Source organism: Pelodiscus sinensis, chromosome 28 (assembly GCF_049634645.1).
Source record: "Pelodiscus sinensis isolate JC-2024 chromosome 28, ASM4963464v1, whole genome shotgun sequence".
Taxonomy (NCBI): Eukaryota; Metazoa; Chordata; order Testudines; family Trionychidae; genus Pelodiscus; species Pelodiscus sinensis.
The window spans coordinates 2,349,783-2,377,115 of record NC_134738.1 but is presented as its reverse complement, the minus strand read 5'-3'; the positions used below and the strand labels follow the sequence as shown (position 1 = coordinate 2,377,115).

Genomic DNA, 27,333 nt, shown 5'->3' with positions numbered 1-27,333 from the left:
AGCTTTTGTGGGTAAAACTGACTTCATCAGATGAGCTATATATTTTATTAGCCTCTAAGGCTACGTCTACACTGCAGGCTTCTTACACAAGAAGCCTTTTGTGCTAGAGTTTTTGCGCAAAAACTTCTTGCACAAGAGCACATCCACACCTCAAAGCGCATTGCAAAAGTGATGTGCTTTTGCTCAAGAGAGCATCCACACTGCATGGACGCTCTTGCACAAGAAATCTCTGATAACCAGTCTGTGAATGGCCATCAGAGCACCTGTGCTTTTTCCCCACACTTGCTTTTTTGCACAATAGCTGTAGTGCAAAAGGGAGTTATGCAAAAGCCCTCTGTTTTACTGCTGATTTACTTGTACAAAAGCGCATTTGAGGTATGGACACTGCACAGGTTTTTGTGCAAAAATGGATATTTTTGCGCAAAAACCTTGCAGTGTAGACATAGCCTAAGGTGCCACCGGACTACTTGTTTTTAAAATTATGGACTAACTTGGCTATCCTTCTGAGACCATTTCACACTTACCTACCAGCAGGTGGCAGCACATGCCATGTGGCTTCAAGTGGTGGCCAAAATTGTTCCTAGTATAGACCACATGCCAGTTAGACCTAAAGTGCCTACTGGACATCTCTGCTGCTATCTGCAGTCATGTAGACCACCTCTCTTCTCCTCTCCTCCCATTCCTGACTGCATAACATCCCTGTCGCAACTACAGCAAGTACTTACGCATTTAAAAAGTACTGCATGTATTTTAGCTCTTCCTAGTTCAATAAGCAGCGTTTGTCTTCCACTGAAAAATATTAATCATACTGTCTATTGTTCTCCATCTCCTCTCTCCAGTCTATTTGTCAGACCAGACTGTTGTTTCTGAACTACCACATCTGAGCCTAAATGACCAGTATTTGGTGAACTGAGGTTTTAGGAACTTCTGATCAAAAGTTTGAAAACTCTCCTGTTATCTCTTGCATTCATGTATCTTTTAACCTCTGAAGCTATGTCTTCATTGCACGATTATTTCAGAATAAGCTATTCCAGAAGAAATACTCTGAAATAGCTTATATTGAAATAGCGTGTCTACACTACAGGGAAGCCTGGAAATTAGTCCGAGGTAGGCTCCCCTAATGTGGACACTACCTCGATTTAGAGCCCGAGGAAACACTGGGGAGTAATTATTTTGAATAGCCTGTGGGAGGAGCTATTTTGAAATAGCAGCAGTGGAGCATCCACAGTACTGCTATTCTGCAATAGCTTTTTCGGAAGAGTGTTATTCCTCGTGGAATGAGGTTTACAGAAGTCGAAATAAGGCACCTGTTATTTTGAATTTATTTCAAAATAACAAGCTAGATGTGTAGATGCTCACATAGTTATTTCGGAATAACGTCTGTTATTCCAAAATAATATTGCTGTGTAGACATACCCTGAGACTTGACTAGCAAATAGCCTTTGCCTTAGATGACCTGTTTTTTTTTTTTTCTCTCTTTTTAATCAAGCTCAGTATTCATGCCATGGTAGTGGAGATGGTTTCCTAAAGCCCTTCCACTGCTCTTGCTTTCACATTTTATCACAGCTTTTCTTGTAGCCCAATGACCATTGACAAGCAAAACATGATTTTATATTTTCCTTTCTACCACTAATCTGACAGAGGGAACAATCCAGATTAAAGTCACATGTGCAACCCTGCAATGACCTAGAATGGCATTAGGATTTATTCAGTGCATATAAAACTAGCAGAATGCTAACATGCCAGGCAGTTAGAAAACATATGGGCCAAGCACCATCTGAACCCTACCTTGGGGATTGTTACCATCTGAAATTGGGCAGGCGAAATCAATTAAGGGATGGCCAGAACCTGTTTAAAGCAGGGAGTAAAGCTCATGACACAAGAAGATTGAGGAAGATGTGCCAGTCACTAGATGAATTTTTTTTTCCCCGAAAGCATAAATAAATTTCAGGTGTTCAGTTTATATTGATTTTTCAGTGGTATCCCTGAAGTTTGGAGTGGACAAGCCAAAATACCCTCAAATTTCTTTACATTACCAAAGATGGGAAAAAACCTTACGTGTTGAGCACTTGTAAAAGAACCTGCCCTTTTATGAGCAATGCTGCATGTGTGTTGTCAGGTTCTGCAGTATATTCTTGAGCATGTAAAATCAAGACTTGTTGGCTTTCTTTTATGGAGGTGGCAGGAGAGAGGACTGGAATGTTACATCACCCTCAGGGTTTCTACCTTCAAATCCTGCAGAGACGGGGCTCTTTGGGTCACATAGGGCACCTAAAATTTGTAGAAATCTAAATGTCTAAGATAGCCTAATGTGGGCTGGGTCTTGTAATTTTCTCCCTTGTGGGAGTTCCTGGTTTACCTGAGGGTCACTATATTCCCTCATCTTAAAATAAGCACAGTTGAGATGAAGATGTTCTGTTAAAAGTTCATGCCAGATTCTTAATCTTAGGCAGGATTCCAGTTTTTTGCTGGGCCTATGACAAGCATAGATTAAAGTAGCATAGAGGCAAGGGCAGCATCTTTATTCCAAGCCTTTATGCAACTGTAAATCTTGTTTAGCACAACATGGGGGAAGCCAGGCAAAGGCCTCCTTTTTGCTGGTCTCACATAAATTCCTTCTGGTTGCCTGTACTATGTCAAGTCAGCAGGATGTGGTACAGAGTAGTACTCCTTTAAATCCTTAACTGATTGAAAATTGGCCACAAACAAATGCCTGGCTGTCCTAGAACAGCATGTCCTGATTTTACCCTGGGGGCAGGAAGATGAATTCTGCACCCGCTCATCTAAACCTGGAAGCTGCCTGAGGGACACCATACCAGTGCAGAAACAAAAGCTCCTAGCCAAGCACAAACTTATCTTCTCTGTGCATTAAGATCATGTGATGCTGCTTCTGGAATATCATCATCCTGCATGTCTCATTGGGGTAGGAGCTAGGACAAACAACTCCAGTAGTACCTTCCATGGATATATAGAATAGCTTAATTCCAGATGTTTCAGGAATCCATCTGCAATTAACATTGTATTCCCTGACACTACTAGTCATGTATTTAGAGATGTAGCCTAACCTGACAATGGCCTTAGGAAAACTTGAAAGGCTTGGAAGACATGGTTTATTTTTCATAAGAGAAAATGGCTTACTATGCCTTCTGTCACTGTGGGAAATCTCCACAGGGAATGTATTTTCCTACTGTCTAGCAGAATAATACTGAGCATTCTAATGTTGCCTTGGCATCCTGGAGACCGAGTTATTGAAAGCGTAGAAGCATTAGCAGCTGGAAGAAAACATGCAAATTTGGGCACCCTCTGAAACACAATCACCCTCTCAGAGGTTAGGTAGACTCAGTGCTCTCGGGAAGCAGAAATGAAGAGGAGATTACCACAGGCTGTGTGGGATACACAGGGGGAAAAGACCCCTAAGACTATGTGAGGGGGAGAGAGGCCCAATTAGAAGAGAGAATATTTTGGGGTTAGCAGGAGTCTCAGGGGAAGGCGAATATTTGAAATACATAGAATAGCAAAATTAGTCTGCAGACAGTACAGGTCCTGAAAAAAACCCAGACACAAAGATCAAATTAGGAGGAATAGTAGAGGACAGCAAGCAGGAAAGAAAAATCAGGTGTATTAAGCTTTCTCGTACATAGGTATTTGTTTTAAACAATATTTAACTTAATGGAATTTTAGCTGTTTGCAGCAACATCAAACATGCTCTTCCCTGGTGTTTGGGCAAAGGAGATTGACCTTTGGCAGTTGTAGGTGCCCCCTGCACTTCGAAAAGAACAGAGGCACATCCATTTCTCTGCTGCTTTAAGTGAATGCTACTTTTTGTGGTTGCTCTTTACAGTTCCATTTTCTGATTGCTATTTTAAAATGGATCTGAAACATAATGTTCCTCTTTTACAGTTATGGAGTTTATGGTCAGTGAGACAAATGTTAGCCTGATTGTCTGATTACTATATGCAAGATAAGGCCTGCCAGTCACTTCTTATCATGTAAAGGCTGTGTATTTCCTTTATACGTGAAGTGATATGATAGGACACAGCTTGATTTACAAGAAGCTAAGTAGAACATGTACAGCAATCTATATTTTATTGATATGTTGTCAGATTAAATGGTCAAACTACTCCCATTTATATGCCAGGGCTCATTCCTGATGAATTCTTTAGGGCCAAGTTGCAAACCCCCAGTAACAGCTGGTTTCTTGTGAGCCTGATCTGGCAGCATCAGTGTATCCTAGTTGTTTACCAAGTTGAAGCTGTCTCCATGCCTATCGTGTCCTGTTCTACTGTATGCGCCTTTTCAAGTACAATTCATCTTTCCATTATTGTGACAGAAGTGTTTGGTGCAGCCCCTCCCCACAGTGGGTCTGACTTTGTGCCCATAAGCGTGAAGCAAGTGGTACTGGCATATCTGCATGGGGCAGCGAGGAGCAGCCTAGACAACCAATCTTAAAAAAACCCAAAAGCCTTGAAGGGTAAGTGCTAGTAGTGCACAAGATAGGGGGAGTTACTGATCTATACCTAGGGAATAATAGGCCTTGCAAAACATCACGTACAAGCCACCCCATGTGAGTCCTGTGATGGTCTTTTAAAAAAGGGTGGAGTAGCTCATTTTTTTCTAGTGACCTTTTGTTCTGTGAAATCATCAGCGTTGCACTGCACACGTTTGCAGCTCTAGCCCACACTGCATCGCGCTACCTGGGCCTTGCATCTTCCTTCTCCCCTCCCTACCTCTTGCAGACTGTCCCCACCTTGCATCCCTCCCACCCCCTCGAATCCACCCCTTGAGCCACCTCCTTGCCCTTTGCACCATTCCCTGCTCTTTGCACCCCTTCCAGCCCCTTGCACGCTCCCCTGAGCCTTGTCCCCCACTGGCACCCCTCCCTGCCCTTTGGAATTTCCTGCTCTTTGCACCCTCTCTGCATTGTTAGGGTCCAACACCTGGCCCCCGCAGCCTTGTCCCCGCCTCCTTAGCCTTGCGGCTCTTTGATTGGATTGTTCCGCTGGAAGGAGCCAATGGGCGGCTGGATGGACGGTTGAAACTGCGATGGGGGAGCCTTACACAATAGAGGGCTTGCTGAGAGGCTTGACCAATCAGGTACGAAATGGAGGGAGGGGTGGAGCCTTGTTAGCTAAGCCTATCCGAGAAGAATGGACGGGGCGTGACTACGACGGTGCTGGCCTATCTGCTTAGAATGTGAGGGGGCGGGGCATTAAGCAGTTGTCCATTTGGATCGTGCAAGAGGCCTTGGGGCCTAAGAACTGGCCAATTAGGAGGTAGAGAGGGAAGGGGCAGGGACCTAAACTATTGGACCAATCAAAGAAAAGAGGCGGGCCTGTAATCAGGAATCGGGACATATGGAAAAACGTCCAATCCTAGGAGAGGAGTGTAGAAAAGGTGGAGTGTTCGTGTGAACCGACCAATCAGAAGGCGGGAGATGTCTGTGGCTATCCAATGAGCAGCTCGCTAGCGGGGCAGTGGGTTGGGTTGCGGGGGGTTGGTTGCCCCGGGTCTGTCAGAGCGGAGCAGGAGGGGGATAAACACTCGGGCTGGGAGACCGGCTGCTGCGGCTGCTGCTCCGTGAGGCTCCGCGGGCGAGCGCAGGGCCCGGCCGTGCTGTAAGATGGCGGCGGCGACGACCCGGGTCTGCGTGAACATCCAGATGCTGCTGGAGGCGGCCGAGTACCTGGAGCGGCGGGAGCGAGGTACCGGCCTCCCGCCCCGGGATCCCGACCCCTCCCCCCGCAGGACAGACCGGGGTACCCCAACCCCGCTCCTGCCCCCCGTCGGCGCGGGGAGAGCGAGCGGCCGCCCTGCGGCTGGGCCTCCTGGTTCCCCGATCGAGGATCCCCCCCCCCACCTCGAGGGGCCAGCGGCCCGCGCCGCCTCCCCAAAAGCGGGGGCCGCCCCCCCGGCAGAGCGCCCGGTCTCTCCCGAGCCTACCCCAAGCCGCCCCCCCTCGCTAGCCCGGCTGCTCTCCCTGCCCCCCCTTCCCCCCCTTCCCCAGCCGCTGCGCTCCCCAGTGTTGGGGTGCGGAGGGATCCTCCCCCCGGCGCCACCCTCCAGCTCGTGGTGTCTAATCCCACCACGCGCGAGCGCGCTGGCTTTTGTGCAGATCCCTCCACGGAGGCGGGTTCCCTCCAGGAAACAAGTGTTCTGGCGACTCCCATGTATGGGGGGGGGGGAAAGGGGGGGCGCCCTGCACAAGGGAGGGGGGGGAAAGGGGGGGCGCCCTGCACAAGGGAGGGGGGGCAAAGGGGGGGCGCCCTGCACGACCCAGCTTCCAGATCCCCTCCTTAGCATCCCTATTGCTCGCCGTCTGCGCGGTTTCCCCCGTGTATGGCGTGGGCATGTCACCCCCGTGCTGGAAACAATGGAGTGCCTGAGCCTGGAGGTTTTTGTATAAGGCTGTGTGTGGTGTTCATTAGCAGATAACTAAGTAATCTTATTCAATCCCACCTTCGGCTTTTCAAATATGTTCTCCTCCTCCCCTCTCCCAAATGGGCCTGGATGTCTGTCTGTCTGTCTTTTGGGCTATCTTAATGACCAAGTGAAAATTTGGCTTTTTTAGAAGCAGAGCATGGCTATGCCTCTATGTTACCCTACAATAACAAGGACAGAGATGCCTTAAAACGGAGAAGCAAGTCCAAGAAAAACAGCAGTAATAGCAGGTAATGGCAGATATATGGTTGAGTGAGTGAGTGTGTGTGTGTGTGTGAGAGAGATCTTCTGCAGAGTCTTGTCACTTCTGGTATTACAGCCCTGTGACAACCTGGAGTATATATTAATATTTTCAGCTTATACCTCACCTTATAGTGATATTTTTAATGATGGGGTGTTTATCACTATATGTTCTCTTTCTTGACAAAGTCCTTGTGTTAAATCAGATTAGGATTTTAAGATATTCAGTTTAGTAACTTAATTAGGCTTTTTATTTCTATAACATGGGAAATGAAAGGACTAGTCAGTTTCACTTTTGCTTTCAGACAATTATATTTAGGCTTTTCTACATGAGCCGGCTGCTTAATGTTTGGGTTGCACGCTCTGCAGGGATGCATCCTATTAAGTTTAAACTATTTAAAAATAAAATGAGTCAGCTTGTGGTTATAATGAAGGTAATGTGTTGTGACTATTCTCAAAGGGAATCAAACTTTGATTTTGGCACTTTGTTTTCTTAAAGTATTTTTGTTAGCACATCCATTCAGATATGTAAAAAGATATCTGTGAAATAAAACTTTCAATGGAGCATGAATACTCAAAAATGAAATAGGTGTGCATACATTTAGACATTTGTGTGCATGTTTAACATAAACATAGTCAAACATTTTGACAACAGTTACTTTTTAAAGAATTCTCAAAAGAGCAGAAACTGTCTTATTTATTTATTGTATTTGATTTTTTTCCCTCAGAAAACATACAAAGAATTTTATTGTGTGACAATATATAAATGTTCTTTCTAAAGTTAATGTGAGAATTGAAGATACATGTGCTATGTGAGACTAAAATTTTCTAACGTTTTCTATTTCTCTCTAAGCATTTGTTCAGGAATCCTTAACTAAAGCTAAATTATGAGTGCAGAAAGTGACATGGTTCTAGTTTGACAGTTAGATTAAATCTTGCTTCCAGTGCCACTTTTGTTTGACAGCTTGATTTATTTATTATTCATCTTGAAATCCATCTAGAGCTTTGCTACAGATTATTCATCTCTGATTTAGTATACATCTTGGCTTTTGGGTCAGCTAAAAATGCTAAATCACTCAGTACATGAGATGTGTTTTGCTGGGATTTAATTTATCCAAATTCATTTTGGCTTAAGATGTTGAACTTTAAATAAGCAATTTCTGCAAGCCTTTTTTTAGTGAAGTTTTTAATGCCCTAAATTCTTGCTAGTTAAAACTGAAGTTCCTTGGCTTGCCCTCTTCCACTTCGCACTGCTGCCTCTGTATCAGAGGCAGCAGTGTTGGGTACCACATGGGAGCTGGTCCATGAGGGAAGCCAGTTTAAAAACCAGCTCCCCTCTTGGACTGGTTGCCTGTTGCCCTGCGCTGTTGCCTCAAATGCAGAGCTGCAGCCAGCCTGCTAAAATATTTATTGGGGGTGGGGGGAGATGTGTTTAGTCTATAGCTTTAACTGAGAGGGTTTGGCTTATCGGTTAATCAGTTACATACTTTATTAGGGATGTATCTTGAGCAAAGGTGGAAAAAAGTTTAAAGTCCTGATGTTTCCTTTGTATCTCCATACTAAGAAGAATACATTTAACAATGTAGATCTGAAGGCTTCTTTGTCAAGAAATTTTAGCCATTTTATCTATTGATGATATGAATGCTTTTTTTAATCTTAAAGCATCTGGGCCAAGATTTTTGTCTCTGCTTCTCTAGGGTGGTGAGAGAGAGATGTTCTTGCAGTTGAGTACCCTAGAAATCCTTTAAAAATTGTGGTTGACAGTACAAGAACTGGCCTACCTCTTAATGTATCTAGTGAAAATTTAATCAGCATTTTCTTCAGGCTCTCTGAGTTCTGTAATTTAAGTATTTAAATGAATTGTGAGTTATAAAGCTCAGCTAACCTGCAAGAACAGTGGTATTTAAAGGTATGCGGTGTTGTCATTGAAGATGAGCTCTTGATTTTTATATATAAAAAGTGACCTAAGGATCAGATCCTAATTAATGGGGGAAATATGATATAGAAAGCAGTAAGAGCAAATTAATCTGTAAATATTGTGTGGGTGACCACTTCTGTTCTTACTGGCCTGTTTTTAGCTGTTCTGTCTAGGGACTAAATATTTCCTGTTTCATTAGGAAATGTGAAATGACTCTTTGTTTTAAACAGTTTGATTCTTAAGTTGGCAGTATCCTTTTAAAACTTTCTAATTAAGACAATCTATTTTTAAAGTAATAGCTGATATTACAGTGGTTGAGAGAGATTAATTGCCCATCTCTATGCTCCAGTCCAATACTTTGACTAGACACAGAGCTGTTCAATAATTTCAATCTTTCCTTTGTGTAGTCTATCTGACTCCCTTCCCTCCCCGCCTGATTTCAGGGGAGAGCAGATTAGGTCTCCTATATCCCATTTGTGTGGAATTTTCACTGCAGTGGAGGAAAAAGACATGAAATAGGAACATCTGATAATAAAACACAGCTTGGCAAGTGACCCTAGGGTCATGTATAATACCTAGGGCTACTTCTAAGGGCTTGTCTTCACTACAAGGTGGATCAGCGCTGCAGTGATCAGTAGATGCGATTTATCACATCTGCTTAGATGCAATAAATCTACCTCCGAGCACTCTCCTGTCAAATCCATTAGACTGATAGGGGAGGGGTGTAGTGTAGACTAGGCTTAATTCTCTTTTTAGAGATGGTTAGAGTTCAAGCTAAGAGCTACCCTTTAATACTGATCATGGAAGTATCTTAGCCTAGCAAGAATAACTTAATTCTGGCTTATATAACAATGGAGTGAGTTACTACTAAGTTCTTTAAGAAATTTTAAACTATAGATGGTGCACCAATTTTTCTGTATCTGTAATGGTACATGTAATTCATTAAAAAGTCAAAGCTCAGAAGTAATCTTAGTTGCATGCCTCAGTTTTGCATTTAAATTCTAGAATGTGATCAGTATTTCCTATTGTAATAGGTTTGTGTGTCCAGTATGATTGTTATTAGCTGAGTATTAGACTATAACATGATCTGTCTGTTGTCAGGGAGAGCGGAGGAGCGGTGAGGTTATTATTATTATTTTTTTCTATTGAGTTTAAGGTTGGCATTGAAGACTTGTCACTGTTTAGTAATCATGGTCGAGTTTGCAACTGTGGCTTGGAAATTCTTCTTTCTTTTCCCCTTCTAAAAGGGAAAGAGAATTATGGGTACTATGTACACTGGGCAGCCATTTATCTAGTGCAGATATTAACTTCCTGGAAATGGGCTCTGTTTGTTTGAGGTTCTGAACACAAACTGGGTGTTATCAAAGTTGCTTTGAAACTGTCAAACAAAACACCAACATATCTCGAAATTACTATACTCAGCCTTTCCACTTCAGATGGATATGATTTGAAACATTCCAAATAAAGGAAGCTAATGTTTATCGCTAAGCATCTTGTATACATGGGAATTGCAAATGATCCTCCTTACAGTTTGTGTTGTAAAAACAGAATTCACGAGCTAATGGAACTATATTTTGGGGTACAAATCTTGCCATTAGCAAAGTGTTCCTGAACATAAAGTTAGTAAGTCTAAAGAGGACGTATTCAGTTAACAATGTGTTTGTAATGGACAACTGACTTTTGGTACCAATACTGAATTGATACGACTTATTAATGAGCCATCACTCCTGGGGACCTGACCAATACTGAACCAAAGAATTTGCCAAACAATGGGAGGACAGTTTTGTCTAGCAGCACTTCCACTGCTTACTGGACTCTTAGAAGAGCTTCAGGGGTCAATTAGAGCTAAATAACACAGAATGCTCACAGCCAGGACTGGTGGCTGTAAACAAACTTTAGGGACCATGGGAAACTTGGTCACACCTGTGGTAAGTGGACATGCGGCTAACTAAAATCAAGCTGGACCCCGGATGTTGCTGGACCAGAGAGTGCCAGATTAGAGATTCAGACTGTGGTAAACTACAAGTTCATTTTAATGTCTTGAACTCAGGAAGTCATGATTGGGAGGTGGGAAAGAGTTCAAACCTGCACTTCTTTTATTTCTCTGGTTTTTATCCAGAAAGGGGAAACTGGTGGAACCAAAAAGTCTCTTCTTTCTCCAACCATTTATAGGTGCCCTGGCAAGAGAACTTCCATCTCAGTTGCATGTCAGACTAATATGCATCCATTTAAATGATGTATTAAGAAATATAGGCCTTTCATTCTCAGTTGCAATTACAGATGTAGAAGAGTATTTGAATTGGCTACTCTCATTTCCCCTCCCCCCCCCCCCCCCACCTTGCTGCCTGTTTATCAGAGGCAGCAAGGGTGGGGGGGGGGAGAAGAAGCTGGTACTGCGGGGGAGAAGCCTCTGCCTCACCTGTCCAAGACTGGCTCTTACTACAATTTAAAAGCCAGAGACGCAGCAAGTGCTCCCTCCCCCCCCACCCCATCAACTAATCAAGTCGTTGATGGAAATTCCATTGACCACTTCATTAGCTGATTAATCGAAATTTAACATCCCTAGATGAAATAAAAATATCATGATTTTTTTAAATTAATTTGGAAGCTGAATATTTGAGTAATCTGAAAGTAAACAAAATGAACCATGTTAAAATTAATGTCATTAGAAACACCAGGGGGCAAAGTGGAGGGAGGGGATAACTTGCCAAACCAAGATCAAGCCATTGTGAAATATTATGAGTGAAGTTTCTGTGAGGAAATTGCAATTCAGGACAAATACCAGAAATATACTTTGAAGACACTGCAAGTTATAAGTTCCTAGCATTGCTTAATGAACAATAAAATGTGCTTAATTTATTGAAACATCTAGAAAACAGTGGCACTTTCTGGCTCGGGCACAGGATAAATGAGGGAAATTTTCAGATATACACATTCCTTTGTCATGGTTGAGGTTTTTCCCTCAAGTTTTCTGCCCCACATTAATGCTGTTAATTTAAAGCTTTAAAGAGAAGTTATGGCAGATTTCTGTTAGCATGTGTGCAACATTCAGTCAACAGTAACCTGAAAATTATGTACATCTTTTTAGGCATTCTGGCTTTTCTTATTTATAGGAAAAGCCTGTTCTTCTGTTTCCTTCCTTTTTTCTTGAAATCTTGCAAGGGGAGAAGGAAGACTGAATTATTTAATATTTAATTTAATTTAATACCAACCTCAAATGTTAAGGTACTCTGAAGAAGTGGATTGTGCCCACACAAGCTCATGATACCATCTACATGTTTTGTGAGTCTTTACAGTGCTAGTAGACTATTTGTCGTTTTTAAAGTTTTTTCTGTTACAGACTAACTCGGCTACCCCTCTAAAGCTTTCAAATTTTAATGTCATTCTTCCATTTTTTTAAAAACAAAAAGCACTATAGTCTGTGATTAACTTCTGGAAAAGTTTTGCACAGGATTCCTATGTTCACCTACCTGATCTTCCTGATATTCGTTCTCAGTAAAATGGACTGAACACAGTGTACAAGTCACATGGCTCATTTGGTATCACTCATTGGTATCAGAGAAATCTCTGCTTCCTGCTCAGTGCTGCAGTGTTCAAGATGCCATCCTTTATGGAAAGCTGGAAGCCAGTTAGAAATTCAGTAGAAGGCTGCTCGTCATTCATTATGTTGTGGTGTCCATGCTAGGGATGTTACACTTCGATTGCATTGACTATTCAATTAGTCAATTAATTTGAATCGAGAATTTGATTAGTCAATAAGGGCACCTCCGACTTGGAAGTGTAGAATCAGCCCTAAGGCTGTTGCTCCATTTCAAAGGCAAAAGCGCTGCAGAGAGCGCAGGGCCAGCAGGGCAGGGCAGTCCCACTGGCCCCGTGCTCCCCACAGCATTTCAAAGCGGCAGTGCCATGTGGAGCCCAGGGTCACCTGGGGACTTCCCCGCTGACCCTGGGGTCCATGTGGTGCTGCCGCTTTGAAAGGCTTCATGGAGCTTGGGGACTCCCCAGCTGGCCCCAGACTGCACGCGGTGTTTCAAAGCAGCAGCGCTGCGTGGAGCCTGGGACCTGGCCCCCACCTTGCTGCCTCTTTCTGATGGAGACAGTGGGGGGAGGGGGAAGAACGACTAGTACATGTCTGCTAGTGTTTAATTACTGTTGTGTTATGATGCTTTCCTTGTTATTTTGGGATATCTAATGTTAAAGGTTCTAGTTAAAACTTCATTTTATTCTGCAATATAACTCTTCTACTCAAAGCACTAATAACAGTGGCTTTCAAACGAGTTAAAAATACCATCTAAGAATATCAAAGTTCAGATAACTTCTTTCTTCATTTCTTCAGGATTTTTTCCTCTTACTTGGCATTTTATAGGTGTTTTCCTATAAAGTTGGCTTCCCTCTTGATGTGATTCTTGTGCACAGCAATAGGGAGAGAAATACTTAAATATCCTCGCCAAACCACCAGTTAGCAATACACTTTGAGAGCATGTCTGAAATTACCCGTGGCTCTTAATTGATGTGAAATACATGTTCAGATGGAATCATTTTCCTTTTGTTTTCCTATGCTAAGATAACATTTTTAGTTTGCACTAGCATCATGCACTTAATGCCAAAGGCCTATTACTACATGCTTGCCCCCAAAGTTATTTATCTCTAGTTGAGGGGTTGCTTACTTCCAGTGGAGTATACTGTCTGTCTTGAGTTCCCTTTCATTATGCTTTCTTACTTATTATTAAAGCAGTTACAGTCCCATACCTCTTCACAACTAAGCTTTCAGAATCATGATTTGCAGCCCTTTCTGGTCTTAGATTGCCATTTCCCTGGCAGAAAACCAAAGCTGGGTTGCTCCATACTTTTCAGTGTATCTTGGTTGCTTCCACACTTTCTGCTGTCCCCAAGGTAGCTAGCAGTTTTCTCTGAAGTACAATAGTGGCTTGCAGCTTGTCCAGAGAATGGTTACGAAAGCCGTTGTATTGTTATTCCTAATCAAAGTGCATATGCTCATTTGCAATTGACAGTCATTAAATAACGAATTCCTCATTTATCTTTCAGGTCCACACACAATGAAATGGAAAAGAACAGGTGAGTTTGCAGGATGCATTAAGTATTTGCACTGACTTTTATTACTTTCCCGTGTGCCCCCTTAGGATTGTCCAGGCCCTCTTTTCAGAGGAGCAGTAATATGAGGGGGACATGCAAAACAACCTCAGGCAGGAGCAATGCTTTGAGCAGTCTCAAAATCCTAAGTTAAATTTTACTGACATAGAAAGCTTTTTTTAGTGGGGAGGGGGACCGTACCACTGAATTTCATGTAGACAGAGAAAGCTAAAATGTCACTTTAAACTGAAAGCTGATGTGGCGCTATCTCCTGTCTTCTAACTACAACATCTGTCTGCAGCAAGCAAGCATAAACTAACGTGGAAGGGAATGGCAGTTTGCGTGAGCTCAGTTTTGTGTGTGCATTACAGCAACTAGAGACTACTGATTCTGTCTCTGAATGATGTTTTCATCAATACCAGATTGTCTGGAATATGTTTCATCCTTCAGTGTACAAGCACTGACAGAAAATTTCCTCCAGCCCCATGTGCATTTATTCCATAAATTGCCTTCAGTCGTATTTCTTGGTCCTTCCCTTGAAGCCTCTGGTTCTGGTCACCTTCTGTCAGGGTATATAAGTTTAAGATCAGCTACCACACTGTGTGCGCCATTAGCACTGCACAGAATATAACCTGGTTTTTGTTGGCTGTTTTGACATCCTTAAAGCTGCCCTTCTACCTTGGCAAATGTTCATGCATCTTGACTGCAATGTACATTTGTCAAGTGAGGAATTGTTTTGTTTGGGGTGCTTCTGTAAGTAATTTGGATGCGTGGGAAAAGCAAATAAGTGAATGCTCCCCAGGAGTGGGAAATCCCAGGCTATCATAATAGTTCTATGGCTTTATAATCTATTACAAGATGTAAATAACAAATCTCACCCTGCACTCTGACAGAGCTAGCAAACAAAGGCTTTTGGGTACAGACCAGCCTCGCTATAAGTCCAAGATCGATTCCAAAGAGCTTGGACCTAAAGTGGGGAATTTTTTTCCCATGGCTGACTTCCATTTCCACAAAATTTTTTGCAACCTAAGAGCGGGGAATGGGAGGACTTATAATGTGTCCTACAAGCATCAACGACTTTAGTGCGGAATGGATGTATGCCGGGGCGGCTTATAGCGGGGACGCCCTGTAGTTGCTTTCTAGAACACATCTAATGTCTTTTACCAGCTGGGAAGCCTCAATGCAAGAGAACTTCTATTATTGAAAATGGATTTTGGTAATCTTAATATCTTAATGGACGAAGCCTTTGTGCCATTTATAAGAAAGAAATCGTCTCCATTTTCCTCTGATAAGTCAAATTCTGCTCTCAATACCATGCCTGCAATATTTATCTGTTGACTGCTAACTTATTTTGTTAGCCTGGCTTGTTTGAAATTAAAGTGATGTATCTAGTGTATATGCAAAGTGACCAAGATTAGAAGAGAACATGATAATATACTCCAGATTCTAAAATAGTCATGCAATTATCTTGTGATCACATTAAAGAAACTACTTCTAAAAACTACCAAATGCATTAAATCTCTCTCCTAAGGACTCGACAGTAGCAATGTCAGAGCTGCATTGAAATCCTGTTTATATTAACATTGACTGTACTTCCTTGTTTGGGCATCTATGTAAGCTCTTATCAAAAAAGGTAATTAGGAAATCAGCCAATGTGTTTATCTGCAATTTATTCTCTTTAAATAAAATTACCTTCCCGTTAAGTTGTTGAATAAGGTGACTGTGTAACTGTTAAAAATCTTTGCGGTTACATGTGCTGTGGGCTCCGTAGTATAACACTTACACAGACTTCATGCTGCAGAGCCTGCAGCTCTCAGGGAGGCCACCTCCCCGGGAAAAGCCACCTCCCCGGGAGCCGGTTGAGCAGAAGCTGCAGGCTCCACTCCCAAGGAGGTGGCTTTGCTGCTGAAGCAATGCTGCTTCCCTAATAGTGAGGCAGAGCTTAACTGATGCGCACTCGCTTATTGGTTAATCAATTAAACTCTAACATCTTTACTTCCCATTAGTATACGTGTAGGAGAGACCTTAACTGTCACTCTTTTCAACAGCTAACCAGTTAGATGCTTTATGGAGGCTTTCGGTACAGAAAAGCTTAATATCAAGCTGTTAGCACTTTGCAGATGTTCAATGGTACTGATTTTGCCGAACATTCTGTTTGGGGCTTGAATAATGTGGGAACCAGTTAACTTGATAGTTGGGGCCAAATTCTGGTTGGATCATACCACATTGCATTGTTACGAATTATGAGGACTTTGATTACCTGCATTACAGTGGACTTGAAAGATAAGTTGTCTGACAGCTAACTTTATTGAGGAATTTGGCTTTGCCAATGAGAATTTTGCCTATATATCTAAAAGCTGCAGTTGTATAGTCCCAGTAAAATGGAGACTGAAAAATGCTTTATATAAACAGATTTATCCTTTTTAAAGTAGAAGTTGGACCCAGAAAATAAAGGGTCCTACCATGCTATGCTAGATGGCTAGGAATCTCACTTGTTGTTGTACAAACTCCCTAATGTTCTAATGAACTAGGGATGTTAAAATGCATTTAAATAACCATGTAACCACTGAAAATTACACAGATGCATGCAGGGCAGCAGTCGACTACTGCCTCCCCTCCCCCTACCAGTGTGGGAGGGGAGAGATGACTCCCCGGGAGCTGGTGCACTCCAGAAGCTGGCTCCCTGTACATACTGGGAGCCTGCATGTAACAGTGAAGGTTAACTGATGAGCCCAGGCTCATTGGTTAACTGTGTACACAGTTACACTTCCACATCCTTCCTTTGAACTTAACCTTACACCCACTCCAGTCTCTCACTTAACGTATTGTGAACCACACTTTTAATGGCTCTGTAGGGACTGCAGACAGCTCTTGTGTAACTCCAATAAGGCAGGTTGGATAAGTCTGTTCAGATGGAAGAGTATCTTCTTTTGGAGTTGCAAACGGTGTTAAGTAGGGATTCATCACGGAGACCCATCGTTGTTTGGATTTATCCTAGTAGGCGTAAAAATGATCCAGTCAATTTGCTTAATTAAGTTGCTTTCAGAACTCTGTGCAAACGATTGTTAACACAGAGGTGGGCAACCTGCGGTCTGAGAGCCACATGTGACCCATTGAGGTTTTATATGTGGTCCTCAAGACATTTTGTTTACTGTTGCCCACATGCAGGGTTGCCAGCTTCCACTGGTTTCTGCCTATGTAGGTTTTTTCCCTACCAGTATCAGTGTAGTGGCACACGTGTAAAGCAAGGGCACATGAAGTAAGGTGTATGCTGATTGCATACAACATTGACTGGGAGAGCAGTGTGCTCCCTCTGCATTAAGTGGAAGCGTAGCTATGGTTCAGTCGGCACACCCTGCAAATTCTAAGTACGGAAGTGCAGTTAGCAGAACTGCCCTATGCCAAGAGACTGCCCTGGTTACAACAATCTTCTGGCCCACTGAGATGGAGGGCCACTCGTGGCCCACTCACTAGCTTAGGTCGCCCATCACTGGTTTAAAGTCTAGTGTGCCGAGAGCAAGATATGCAGATAAGTACCTTCAAATTGAAATGTTGCAATTATGACAATTAGACATTTCAAAGTCAGTTTGTGTTGCAACCACTGCCAAACAATGTGATCTAATGTCCGGTACAACAAAAGCACTTGAATAGTATTGAAACTTACCTTCTTGATCTATCCTCACTCCCGGTAGCCTAATGAAGCTGTTTCCTTGAGTATCTGAAAAGCTAGCTGTGTATTTTGTCATTCACATAGCTGCTGTAGGCAAGTGCCCAGTTGCTTTCCTATGTGCACGGATCACACTAAACAGCATATCCTGTCTATGGGCTTCCAACCACTGTCAAAGGCTAGAGAACTCCTATGGTGGGATTTGGCTACTGTAGCATAGTTGTGATGAGAATAAAGCTTAATAAAACCGATTGTTTATGAATGAAGATGCATACACCAGCGCAATTGATATGTAACTGATTAATGGGAGGAATAAACAAAGGTTAGGCCAAGGAAACCTTTGTAAAGATGTACTCAGTTTACAGCTGTGTAATACTGACGTGCTGAGGCACTGCATTTATCAACGAATTAACATGATGGGATGCAGATATTTTTGAAAATAGTCAGTTCGTTCAGTACACCAAGCGTTGTCAGGTAAGCTGTCATGTGCAGCTGATGTCATCCTTGACCATACTAGTAGCAAATCTGCTTTTGACCAAATGCATAAGGCATCATTTAGCCCAGGGCTACTGAACTTTGGAAGCCCCAGGGGCCACAATGATACTCACAGCACATGCCGAGGGCCACGACTTAAGTGTGGCTGCATGTACATGCAAATATATGCAAATAGCTTCTTTGACACTGATGGGCATGAACACAAAGATTAAGGCAAGATTACACAACACAGAGGCCCCATTTAAGTCAGTTCTGCTGATATTAATAAAATGCAATATTTACCTAATTTCCACCTATATGACAGCACTTTTAATGAGCAATGACAGTCCAGGAATTTAACACACACGTCGACAGAAGACCATTATGTTAACTCCTTTTTTGTTTGGGCTCCCACCCGCAGGCTGCGTGTTAAGCCCCACGTAAACTCAAACTGCACTACAAGCCATAAAAAAACAGGCCACATGTTGAGTAGCCCTGATTTGGCCTCTGTGGGCGGGAGACTGGGTATGAGACCCCATGAAGGGGGAGTATCCCAGGCTGAAGCTGGAGCCCAAGTCCTAGTGTCTACACTTGAATTTCACAGCCCTGCAGCTGTAGTCACTGGCATGGGCTAGCTACAAGTGTCTTATTGGACATACCCTATGGGTGGGACTCTCTGAAACTCAGCTTTGGCCTAACTCTGCTCTGGTGTGGTGAGACAATCGGCTTTTTCCCCCCAGAGATCCTGAGTATGCAAACTACTATGAAAAACTGTGAGAGTTGTGGGTGCATCACACTGCTGAAAAGTCACTGGTCCAAGGTCCTATGCATGAGTGGTAGAGCTCTAACCAGTAAAGATATAAGTTCCGGAGGAAAAGCATGGGTCCGGCACAACATTCCAACACAATGAATATTTGAAATCTCTCCTTTGTCTAAAGCATTGCCACCAAAATACTCATCAGTCCATGCTTTGTACCTGAAATGTAAAGTTAATACTCCCATGAATGCCTAGCTTTGGATTGGAAGTGCTCTTAACACTTTGCTGGCTTACAAAACTTCGATTGTAGTTCAGAAGACCACAGCTGGTAGTGCAGTTGCTTGTTCAGTCTCTTTCTCCTGGCTAGTCAGATTTTTTTTTAAGGTACCTGCGGTCTTAATATAGTACACTGCCTCCAGCACAACACAAAGGGCTGGTCTACACAGTGCCACCAGAGAGCCAATGCATAAAACAACTTTTTAAAAAAAATTGGGCTGGAGCAACTGAATTATCAGCAGTTATATGATAAAAGAATAAGACTGGGACTTGTCAGCTTGGAAATGATGACAGGGCAAATAATAGAGGTCTATAAAATCATGATAGGAGCAGAAAAAGTAAATAAGTATTGTGTACTTACAACAACGGGGGGGTCACCAAATAAAATGAATAGGCAACACGTTTAAAATAAATCGTCTTACCCAGCAGGAATTCATCTGTTCACTGCCAGAAAACCTGGAGACCTTAACAACCTGTGTAGTAAATGGGTGCAGTAAAGGAAAGATTGTCATGAGAAATGCTTGATAGGTCTAAACTTAGAAGTTTGGTTGGGGTAGGATGAGAAGAATGCTTCTAACTGACATACGCATAGCAGCAAAAACCCTAGTGCAAATGCAAAAAAATCCTTTTGCTGCTATGGCTAATCTTATTCCGGGAACTAGGATAAGCTATAGTAGTAAAAGCTGTGTCAAAGCTAGGGTTCGCCAGTATAGCTCTACTGGCAAATGCTTTCTCTGTAGATCAGGCCTTTGTAACCAGCTGTGGATTTGGCTAGAAATGCTCATGGAAGAGATTACGTCTGCGGCTACCTTGTTGAAGATGATGTGCACCAGCCCTACCTTGCATGGCCGCACTGGCAGTAGATAGATGGCCAGAGTGTAGAGCAGAGAAACTATATACTACTTGAGAGCTGGCTGGGGCGGGGGGGCATGTACATTGAAAAGCATTGGGCTTTACATGACATACAATGTGATGTTGCTGTTCCTATTTCCATTTTTAAAAAACTATACCCCCCCTTAATTGACGTCATTCTTACACTTTACATGCACTGAGATGGTCATGGGTATAATCAATTGTATGTTGAAACCTTTTTCTCTGGCTTCTCCCATTGCCTCTTAAAATTCTCAAGTGTAATTCTGAAGAAACTTAAAATGGTTTAGAATGCTAGTGCATTTTCTTCCTGAGAGCTGTGCTTTGCAGCATCTTAAATATGCCAGGATGCACGATTCATTTTCCAAAAGTAGAAAGGAATGGATATTTTTATTCTTCCAACCCCAGTTACCAACTGCTTCTATTGTTGCCAGTTGTGTTACTTACCTTTATTATATTTGCCATGGCTTCTTGTGCATGTGAGTGGCTTTGAATGATGCTGAATCCTAACTACTTGCTGCTGACCACAGAATGACTATTTAGCATGATGTCTGAACTTTTGTTTTCTAAAGACGTGCTCATCTGCGGTTGTGTCTGGAGAAGCTGAAAGGGCTGGTACCACTTGGGCCTGAATCCAATAGACATACTACCCTGAGTTTACTAACTACAGCTAAATTGCACATAAAGGTAAGTTCAAGCTAGCTTAATGTATGTAAATGAGCGCACAATGTTCCTGAATAAATTGCTGTGAAAACATCTGCTTGATAATGAATTGTGTGGCTAAAATCCTGCTTCAGGACCAGTTCCTTAGTTATGGCCACTTCTGAAATCTGTCTCTAACAAACAAGTGAAGTACCAATAAGAGATGTGTCTGAAACAGGAGAGGGATGAAATTGACAATGATTCCCCAAAATAGTTTCTGTTGATGCTCTTAGTCGCAATCAGTCAAGACGAATTCTGTCTGAAAGTTTAACTTAATTTCTCAGCCTCCCCCAGGGAGGCTGAAAAATAAGTGTCAGCTGGGTGGATGGCTTCTTACCACTTGCTGTAGATGGACTTAAAGTAGCAGGGTGAAGCTCTGTGCTACTGCCAGGGAGAAGAGAAAAGAGTTCCCAAGAGGGTCACCTTTGAGGGTTCACAAAACTTCAGCTTTGTGGCTAAAACCCTAAATAAGCCTTAATTCTGACCTGACAGTGCTAAATGTTTACAGCTTTCTTGAGTAACAGGGTTCTGACGTATGTCTTGTCTTGAGGAAAATGCTGACACGCGGAAACATGGAGCTGATGTGTGTTGCATATCTGAAGGCCTTGCTATCTGTAAAGGGAAAAAAATCTCTCTTATAGCCAAGAGTTAAGATGCAACAATGCTAGCTTTACAATAGCATCCTGACAGAAAAAGGGCTTTGATTTCTAAGCTAATTGTGATGCTGTAGCTTATAGATACTAGTTGGTTTACATTGTTCAAACATGTTAACATGGTTAAACTGCCTGACAGCATTTGTGGATTCAAGATCCTGTGAACCAAGACTCTGTCCTTGTAGACAAACTTTTCTCTTGTCTCTGTGGCCATGCTTTTGGTATCATGTCGCCCATATATTTCTGTAGTAGCATCTGGAGATGTGAGTGAGGGTTGGGCATTGTACAAATATAAAATAATCTGTGCCCCAAACAGTTTGTCTCAATATTTGTACTGTTTTTTTTAAAGGAAGCAAATATTTAACTTTCAATTGAAAGTTTTGATATATTTCCTTAGCAATACCAAATATTTTTAGAGTGCATAGTATTGTTAAGTGGAAGATAAAGGGGGTTGTACTGCAGGATTTGGTTGGCATCCATCTGATTACAAATAGCTAAAGATCAAAGACTTGGAATACATATTAATAGGATTGAGCCACTGCCAGATAATTGCATAAAAATAGTGTTCAGAGGGAAGCATTATTTATTCACATCCCCATGTTGCCATTAGAAAACTGTAATCCAGCGACAGCTCCGTCCTAACCTCTTACGCTATGAGATCTGGCTCCTGCACCAGAGCCCTGCAGAAAAAAATAACTTCTTCCCCTGTTGTAGCCCCTCCATGAGAGCCCCCAAACTGTTTCTTTCCCACTGTCCAAGTAAACAAGAAAAGTCTGCCAAGTCGGCTTCTGTAAAATCTAATGACTCTGTTTCCTTCCGGTAAACTGGGATGCGTGGGGTGGAGCGAGGGGAGGGGAGAGATGAGTTGTCTGAAATGCTGACAGCACAATTACGGGTGTAATAAAACAGATATTTTCACTGAGCTATGTGCTTCAGTTGTTTTCCTTTAAAAATGTGTTTGGTTCATAACTACCTCTAATACATATTCTTAAAACATGTAGAATCTAGGCCATACACAGGTACCTATCATCAGTCACCTAAAGCCATAGTTAAACGCCTAAGTGATCTGTCTTTCAAAGGTGCTAAGTACCCATGTCTGGAAATTAGGCCACTCACTTAAGTGTGTAAGCTTGTAAATGTTGTCCGTAGCTCATAACGTCCAGAAGAACTAACAATGTCTTTCAACCCACAGAAGCTTGAAGACTATGATAGAAAAGCAGTACACCAAATAGATCAATTGCAGCGAGAACAGCGGCATCTGAAAAGGCAGCTGGAGAAACTGGGCATAGAAAGAATAAGAATGGACAGTATAGGATCTACTGTTTCTTCAGAGCGGTCAGATTCTGACAGAGGTGAGGCACTTCAGTTGGCTCAGGATAGCTGTACTTGGAGTGGAAACCTTAAAATGCTTTCTCAGGTTGTTCCAACACTACTCTTTTTTGGCTTGCAGAAGAAATTGATGTGGATGTCGAAAGCACAGACTATCTAATGGGAGACCTGGACTGGAGCAGCAGCAGTCCTAGTGATTCGGATGAAAGAGGAAGCATGCAGAGCATCTGTAGTGATGAGGGCTATTCCAGCTCTGGCATTAAGAGATTAAAGCTGCAGAACAATCACAAGCCTTCTCTCAGTCTATAAGAAGCAACTCAGTAGCTGTTCCATCCATTGAGTTTCCCTGCTGGATCTTTTTAGGTAGTATATTGGACCGTCCCACAATTCTCTTGCACGTAAATTTAATGTACCACCAACATTAGCAAAATCAGCTTTGCCTAAGTCCTGAAACAGTGCATAGGGTTGTGGGTTACAAGCTACTCTCTGGAGCACACATCTGATTGCATCCACTAGCTTCTCTTTCTGTCAGTAAACTCATCTCTGTGAGACTGTACATTCCAACCACATTTTGAAATACCCAAGAATATTTTAGCCGTAACAATCACCCTGCCCCCCTCTTTTTTGTCTTTGATGTTGTTGTCTAGTATTCTAGACCTACCTTGTCTTTGCTTAGCAACTGAACACATCTAATATCCAGAACTAGTGGCTAAACAGAATTTTGTTTGATCAACAATCTGAAGGGGGAAACAAACTTCCTCATAGTATAGATCTGGAAATGGGTGGACTAAACTTTCCAAAGTAGAATGTGGAGCATGTCAGCTGTCTTGTCACTGTTGCTTGTGAGAATCCTGTCACAAAATCTCATCTGTTGCTTTGGAAATTTACCACGTGATCCAGTCCTTTGGACCCACCTCTTTCAAAACTCCCATTGACTTCAAGTTCCAAGGGCTGTAGATTTGCAGCCTTTACTTTCGAGAATAACCCCCTTGAACTCTCAGATCAGCAGCCAGCAAATGACAGTGGGAGTTTTGACTATTGTGGGACAATGGGGACCGATTTGGGGATGTTCTGTGAAGCTCTTGCAAGATTGGGCTGCAAGACCTTGGCAAAACAGATCTAATGCTCCACTTCTTGCAGGTTCCTTGATAGGATGTCTTCAGCCTTGCACATCCCAGTTTCTTCAATAACCAAACCCAAGCGGTACTATTTCTCCTGTGCAATTTATTGTGACCTCATTGCATTACAGCTGCATACTCTTCTAGGCAAGCTTTCCTAGAAGTTTGTTCTTGCTTCTCATCTCTGGGACAATTCTTTTCTACCTCAGAGAGATGAACAAAGATTATCTCAATCCCTTTAGCACAAAAATAATTATGCCTCATTTGTTTCTAGAAGCAATGGTTGGTCCCGTTCAAATCTGTTTGACTACAAATATTAGCAATAACTGAGTGACGAAGCTAGCTGTGCTAACTTTGGGTGCCAGTGATTGGGCACGTTTTACAGGATGTTGCTAATACTATGATGCTACAATTATTCAGTGAAGTGCCATTGGCATTAAAGCACTCCCTGACTTGAATCATAAGGCACTCTAAAAGTGGCTCACGAAAGATTTTTGCTGCCAGGTTAAACCTTAATATTTGTCCCCCCCAAAAAGTGGTTTTCAACCTTGCAACATTTTCATTTAAGCTAAATAGAGCACATGTAAATGTACATAATACACATGATCTATAAATAGTATTTATTCATTTTATATAAAACTAATGTAATGGAGAGACATTCTTATGACTTTGTGCTTTTATAGATGTTCTGGAAACTTTGTATGTAGAGGTCTGCTAACTGAAATATATATATATAATATATAGATAGATTTTTCTTCAGTCCTCTTTGCTTGAAACATTTTAAGGTCTTTATATTCTGCCCACTTGGCAAACTCTCTCACGGTGAATATTCAATATTTGATTCCGATAATATAACCAGCTGGTACAAGATGACCAGAGAAGCCCTAATATCCAACTGAGCAACTTCACTATATAAAAGGGCTATATAGCTTATTTAGTGATAGGCAACAAAAGTGGGCTTTCACACTTGCCTGCAGTCTTTAAAAATGCAGTTCAGGAGACTGAACTAGTCAAGCTGCCAAAAGCCACTAAGACACTGTCAAGTGCAAATGAGCAAACTATATAAAAGGAGACTTGTTTTCTTAAAATATCCTCAAGCTATTTTTGGATAATTTGAACTCTTTAGAAAAGAAAAGATGGGAAATGGGGCTAGTGGATTGCTTAAAAATCTCCAAAGTATAGTCTTTGTGTGCGCTATGTTTTAAAAAAAGGATTTTTTTTAAACAGCTGGGATTTTCAGATGTCCAGCAAATTTGCACTGAACTACAACGTGTATGCCTTTTGCATTTTTAAGCCTGCTTCCTGTGTACAAGCAGAGAATCTTCAGAGAGCTAGCTCAAAACCTGTAAACTTTAAAAAAAAATTGAATATCTGCACTTTGGGATCTTTTGCTCAAGATGTTTTTCCTTGAGATCTCTCTTGCTTTTTCCCCTTTTAAATAAGCGTATAAACTGCCTCACAAAACCAAACCTAGAGTTGCGCAGATATTGCTACCTTTTGAAGGTAAGAGTAACTTTAGATTTTTGGAAAGCATTGAAGGGGTTATTTGAAATATGAAATTGTGTGCTTCGTATGATTTTTTTTTAATTTAGAAATACAGTCTTAAGGATTCAGCGTAATGTGTTTTTAATTGTTGTGCCTTTTTGAGTTAACTACATTCTTTTTTTGGTGAAAATATTGTGTGGTGTCCCTATAAAAAACAGTAATTATTTGACCTTTGCACTGTTTGGATGTGGTCCGCTCAATTTTGATGGCATAGAAAATGTTGAACTTTGAAAATGATGCACTAATGTCAAAACTGACACAAGGGTATACATGGTGTCTTTTCCAAAACTCTAGGCAGGTGCAGTAAATTTTGCTACTGTGGGCTCCAAGGCCACTTTTGTATTGGCTAGGACCTTCCTTGGCAGCTTCAAATCTCTGGTCCTCTTTACTAATCCAATGAGCCCAACCCTCAGGCAGCTAAGACTACTTCCAAGGCTGCTGAACTAGTAGCATTGTTCTGTTTTGCCAGCCTTTTCCTTGAATTCACTGATCCACCAGCATTATTACTAAATAAGCTGCAGAAATTAAAAATAAGTAGATTGTTAGGGGAGTGAGGGACTACTTGTATATTCCAAGTTTACAATTGATAGTTGCACAGATGTGTGAATATATAAAACACACTTTTTCTTGTGAAAAGGGCAGATTATAAAATTACTGCCATAGGTAAGTTTTAGTGCAAATGGTGAAACCAAGCACGCACTCAATTGGAAGAGAAATTAGAAACTCTTGCACTTAATAATCAAAGCAGAGAAAAATTGCAGTAACCTATGTGTTAATGATGGTCGTCTGTCTTAAACATTCTAAAGTATTGTTTGTACCTATGGACCTTGTTCTTGTGAGTGAGCACCCAGAATCTAACTACTATACAAAGCAGAGCTTTCAACACTTCAAGGTGCTGAGAGTCCCATCATGTGAATTTCCAGGGTTGTTGCTAGTACCAACTTAAGATGAAAATTCAAAGAGCGCTGTTTTGAGCAGCACTGTAGGTGCCACTAACTTTAAACATCTTATACGATCTGAAACATTTCTGAGATTTGGACATTAGCAGGCCATGGTCTGCCAATTGCCACTTTAGCACTTTGTTCTCTAATAAGGCACTTCTCTCCCCCGGTTCCAGACCCATTACAGCTCTACATCAGCTCTGAAAACAAAAAGAAAGCTCTGTCGCTCCAGAACTAGAAATCTGTGCACTAGGCCTACAAATGTAGCCAAGAGCCTTACATAGGCTTTCCCTTGCTCATTCAAAGTGTGTGAAGTAGATGAAACAGGCATCTGAAATACTATCTAGCAATACGATAGGGCTTTGAGTTCTTCTTTTGCCCCTTTTGTAACAAATTTCAGGTTTTGACACTGTAATGTATTGAGAAGAATTCTGCTTTTGCCAGGCTATATGTCTGCTCCCCTGAAAATGTATATTCTGTTGCTTTTTTATTGCTGCTTAGTCTGCAAGTTGTTTATACTGTCTAGTAGTAAAAACAGGTACCTCATTCCCAAGCATTATTGAAACATTAAATTCACGCGACAGCTGTGTGAATAGCTAGCTGAGTAGACATTGGTGGGGTATGGAAGAAATCACCCAAATGTTCCAGCCCCAGATAATCATCTAATGTTCAAACCTCTCTCTGCTCTAGTGTTTTGTTGTTTTTTGTTTTTTAAACATCTGTGGTGTAATAAGCTGGAGGGTTTTTTTGTAGCATTTATTATTTTGGAAGAAGCTTTTTGTACATGTTGTTCAGGTGAAAGAATGAACTTGATGGCATTTCTACCCAGTTGCTATTTGCAGAATAGCTGTTGCATGACTGTAAAACTTACAGGTATTTGGATTTTTTTTTTCAAAGTGCCCAAACTTAATTGACCTGGAATTTTGACCAGTTCTGTTTCTCCTGTTGTTGTTTTGTTTTCCTTCAAATTGATAAAAGAACCAAACTTGCCTATTTCCCTTCCTCAAGTTGGTGCTCTTAGCAACTCTGCTGTGGAACCATCAGCTTTATTTTTGGCAGTCTTCCAAATAGTAAACGAACTAAACAGGGGAGCAGCAGATGGGAGAATATGAATTCTGTTTCCAGATGTTCAGTTCCTAATGTAAATACCACATCATTATGAATCCTGTGTCAAGACCATATAATGGTGCTTTTTATTACAGTTAGCACATGCATTTTTAGAAACTACATGTTTTAGAAGACCTTGCTGTGTATATGTATACTTCTGTATTGTTCAACTGTTAGAAAATAAATTATTTCATTACTAAAGAGAAA

At 41.8% G+C, this 27,333-nt stretch overlaps 1 protein-coding gene across 1 annotated transcript; it reads left to right on the top strand.

Moving 5' to 3' along the window:
- The first annotated feature begins 4,793 nt into the window (after positions 1-4,793).
- On the top strand, positions 4,794-27,333 carry MXD1 (MAX dimerization protein 1). The gene is made up of 6 exons (XM_075910969.1): positions 4,794-5,702; positions 6,569-6,668; positions 13,643-13,672; positions 20,304-20,418; positions 22,279-22,438; positions 22,537-27,333. The coding sequence occupies exons 1-6, from the start codon at positions 5,621-5,623 to the stop codon at positions 22,722-22,724; spliced, it is 675 nt and encodes a 224-aa protein (XP_075767084.1). The 5' UTR covers positions 4,794-5,620; the 3' UTR covers positions 22,725-27,333.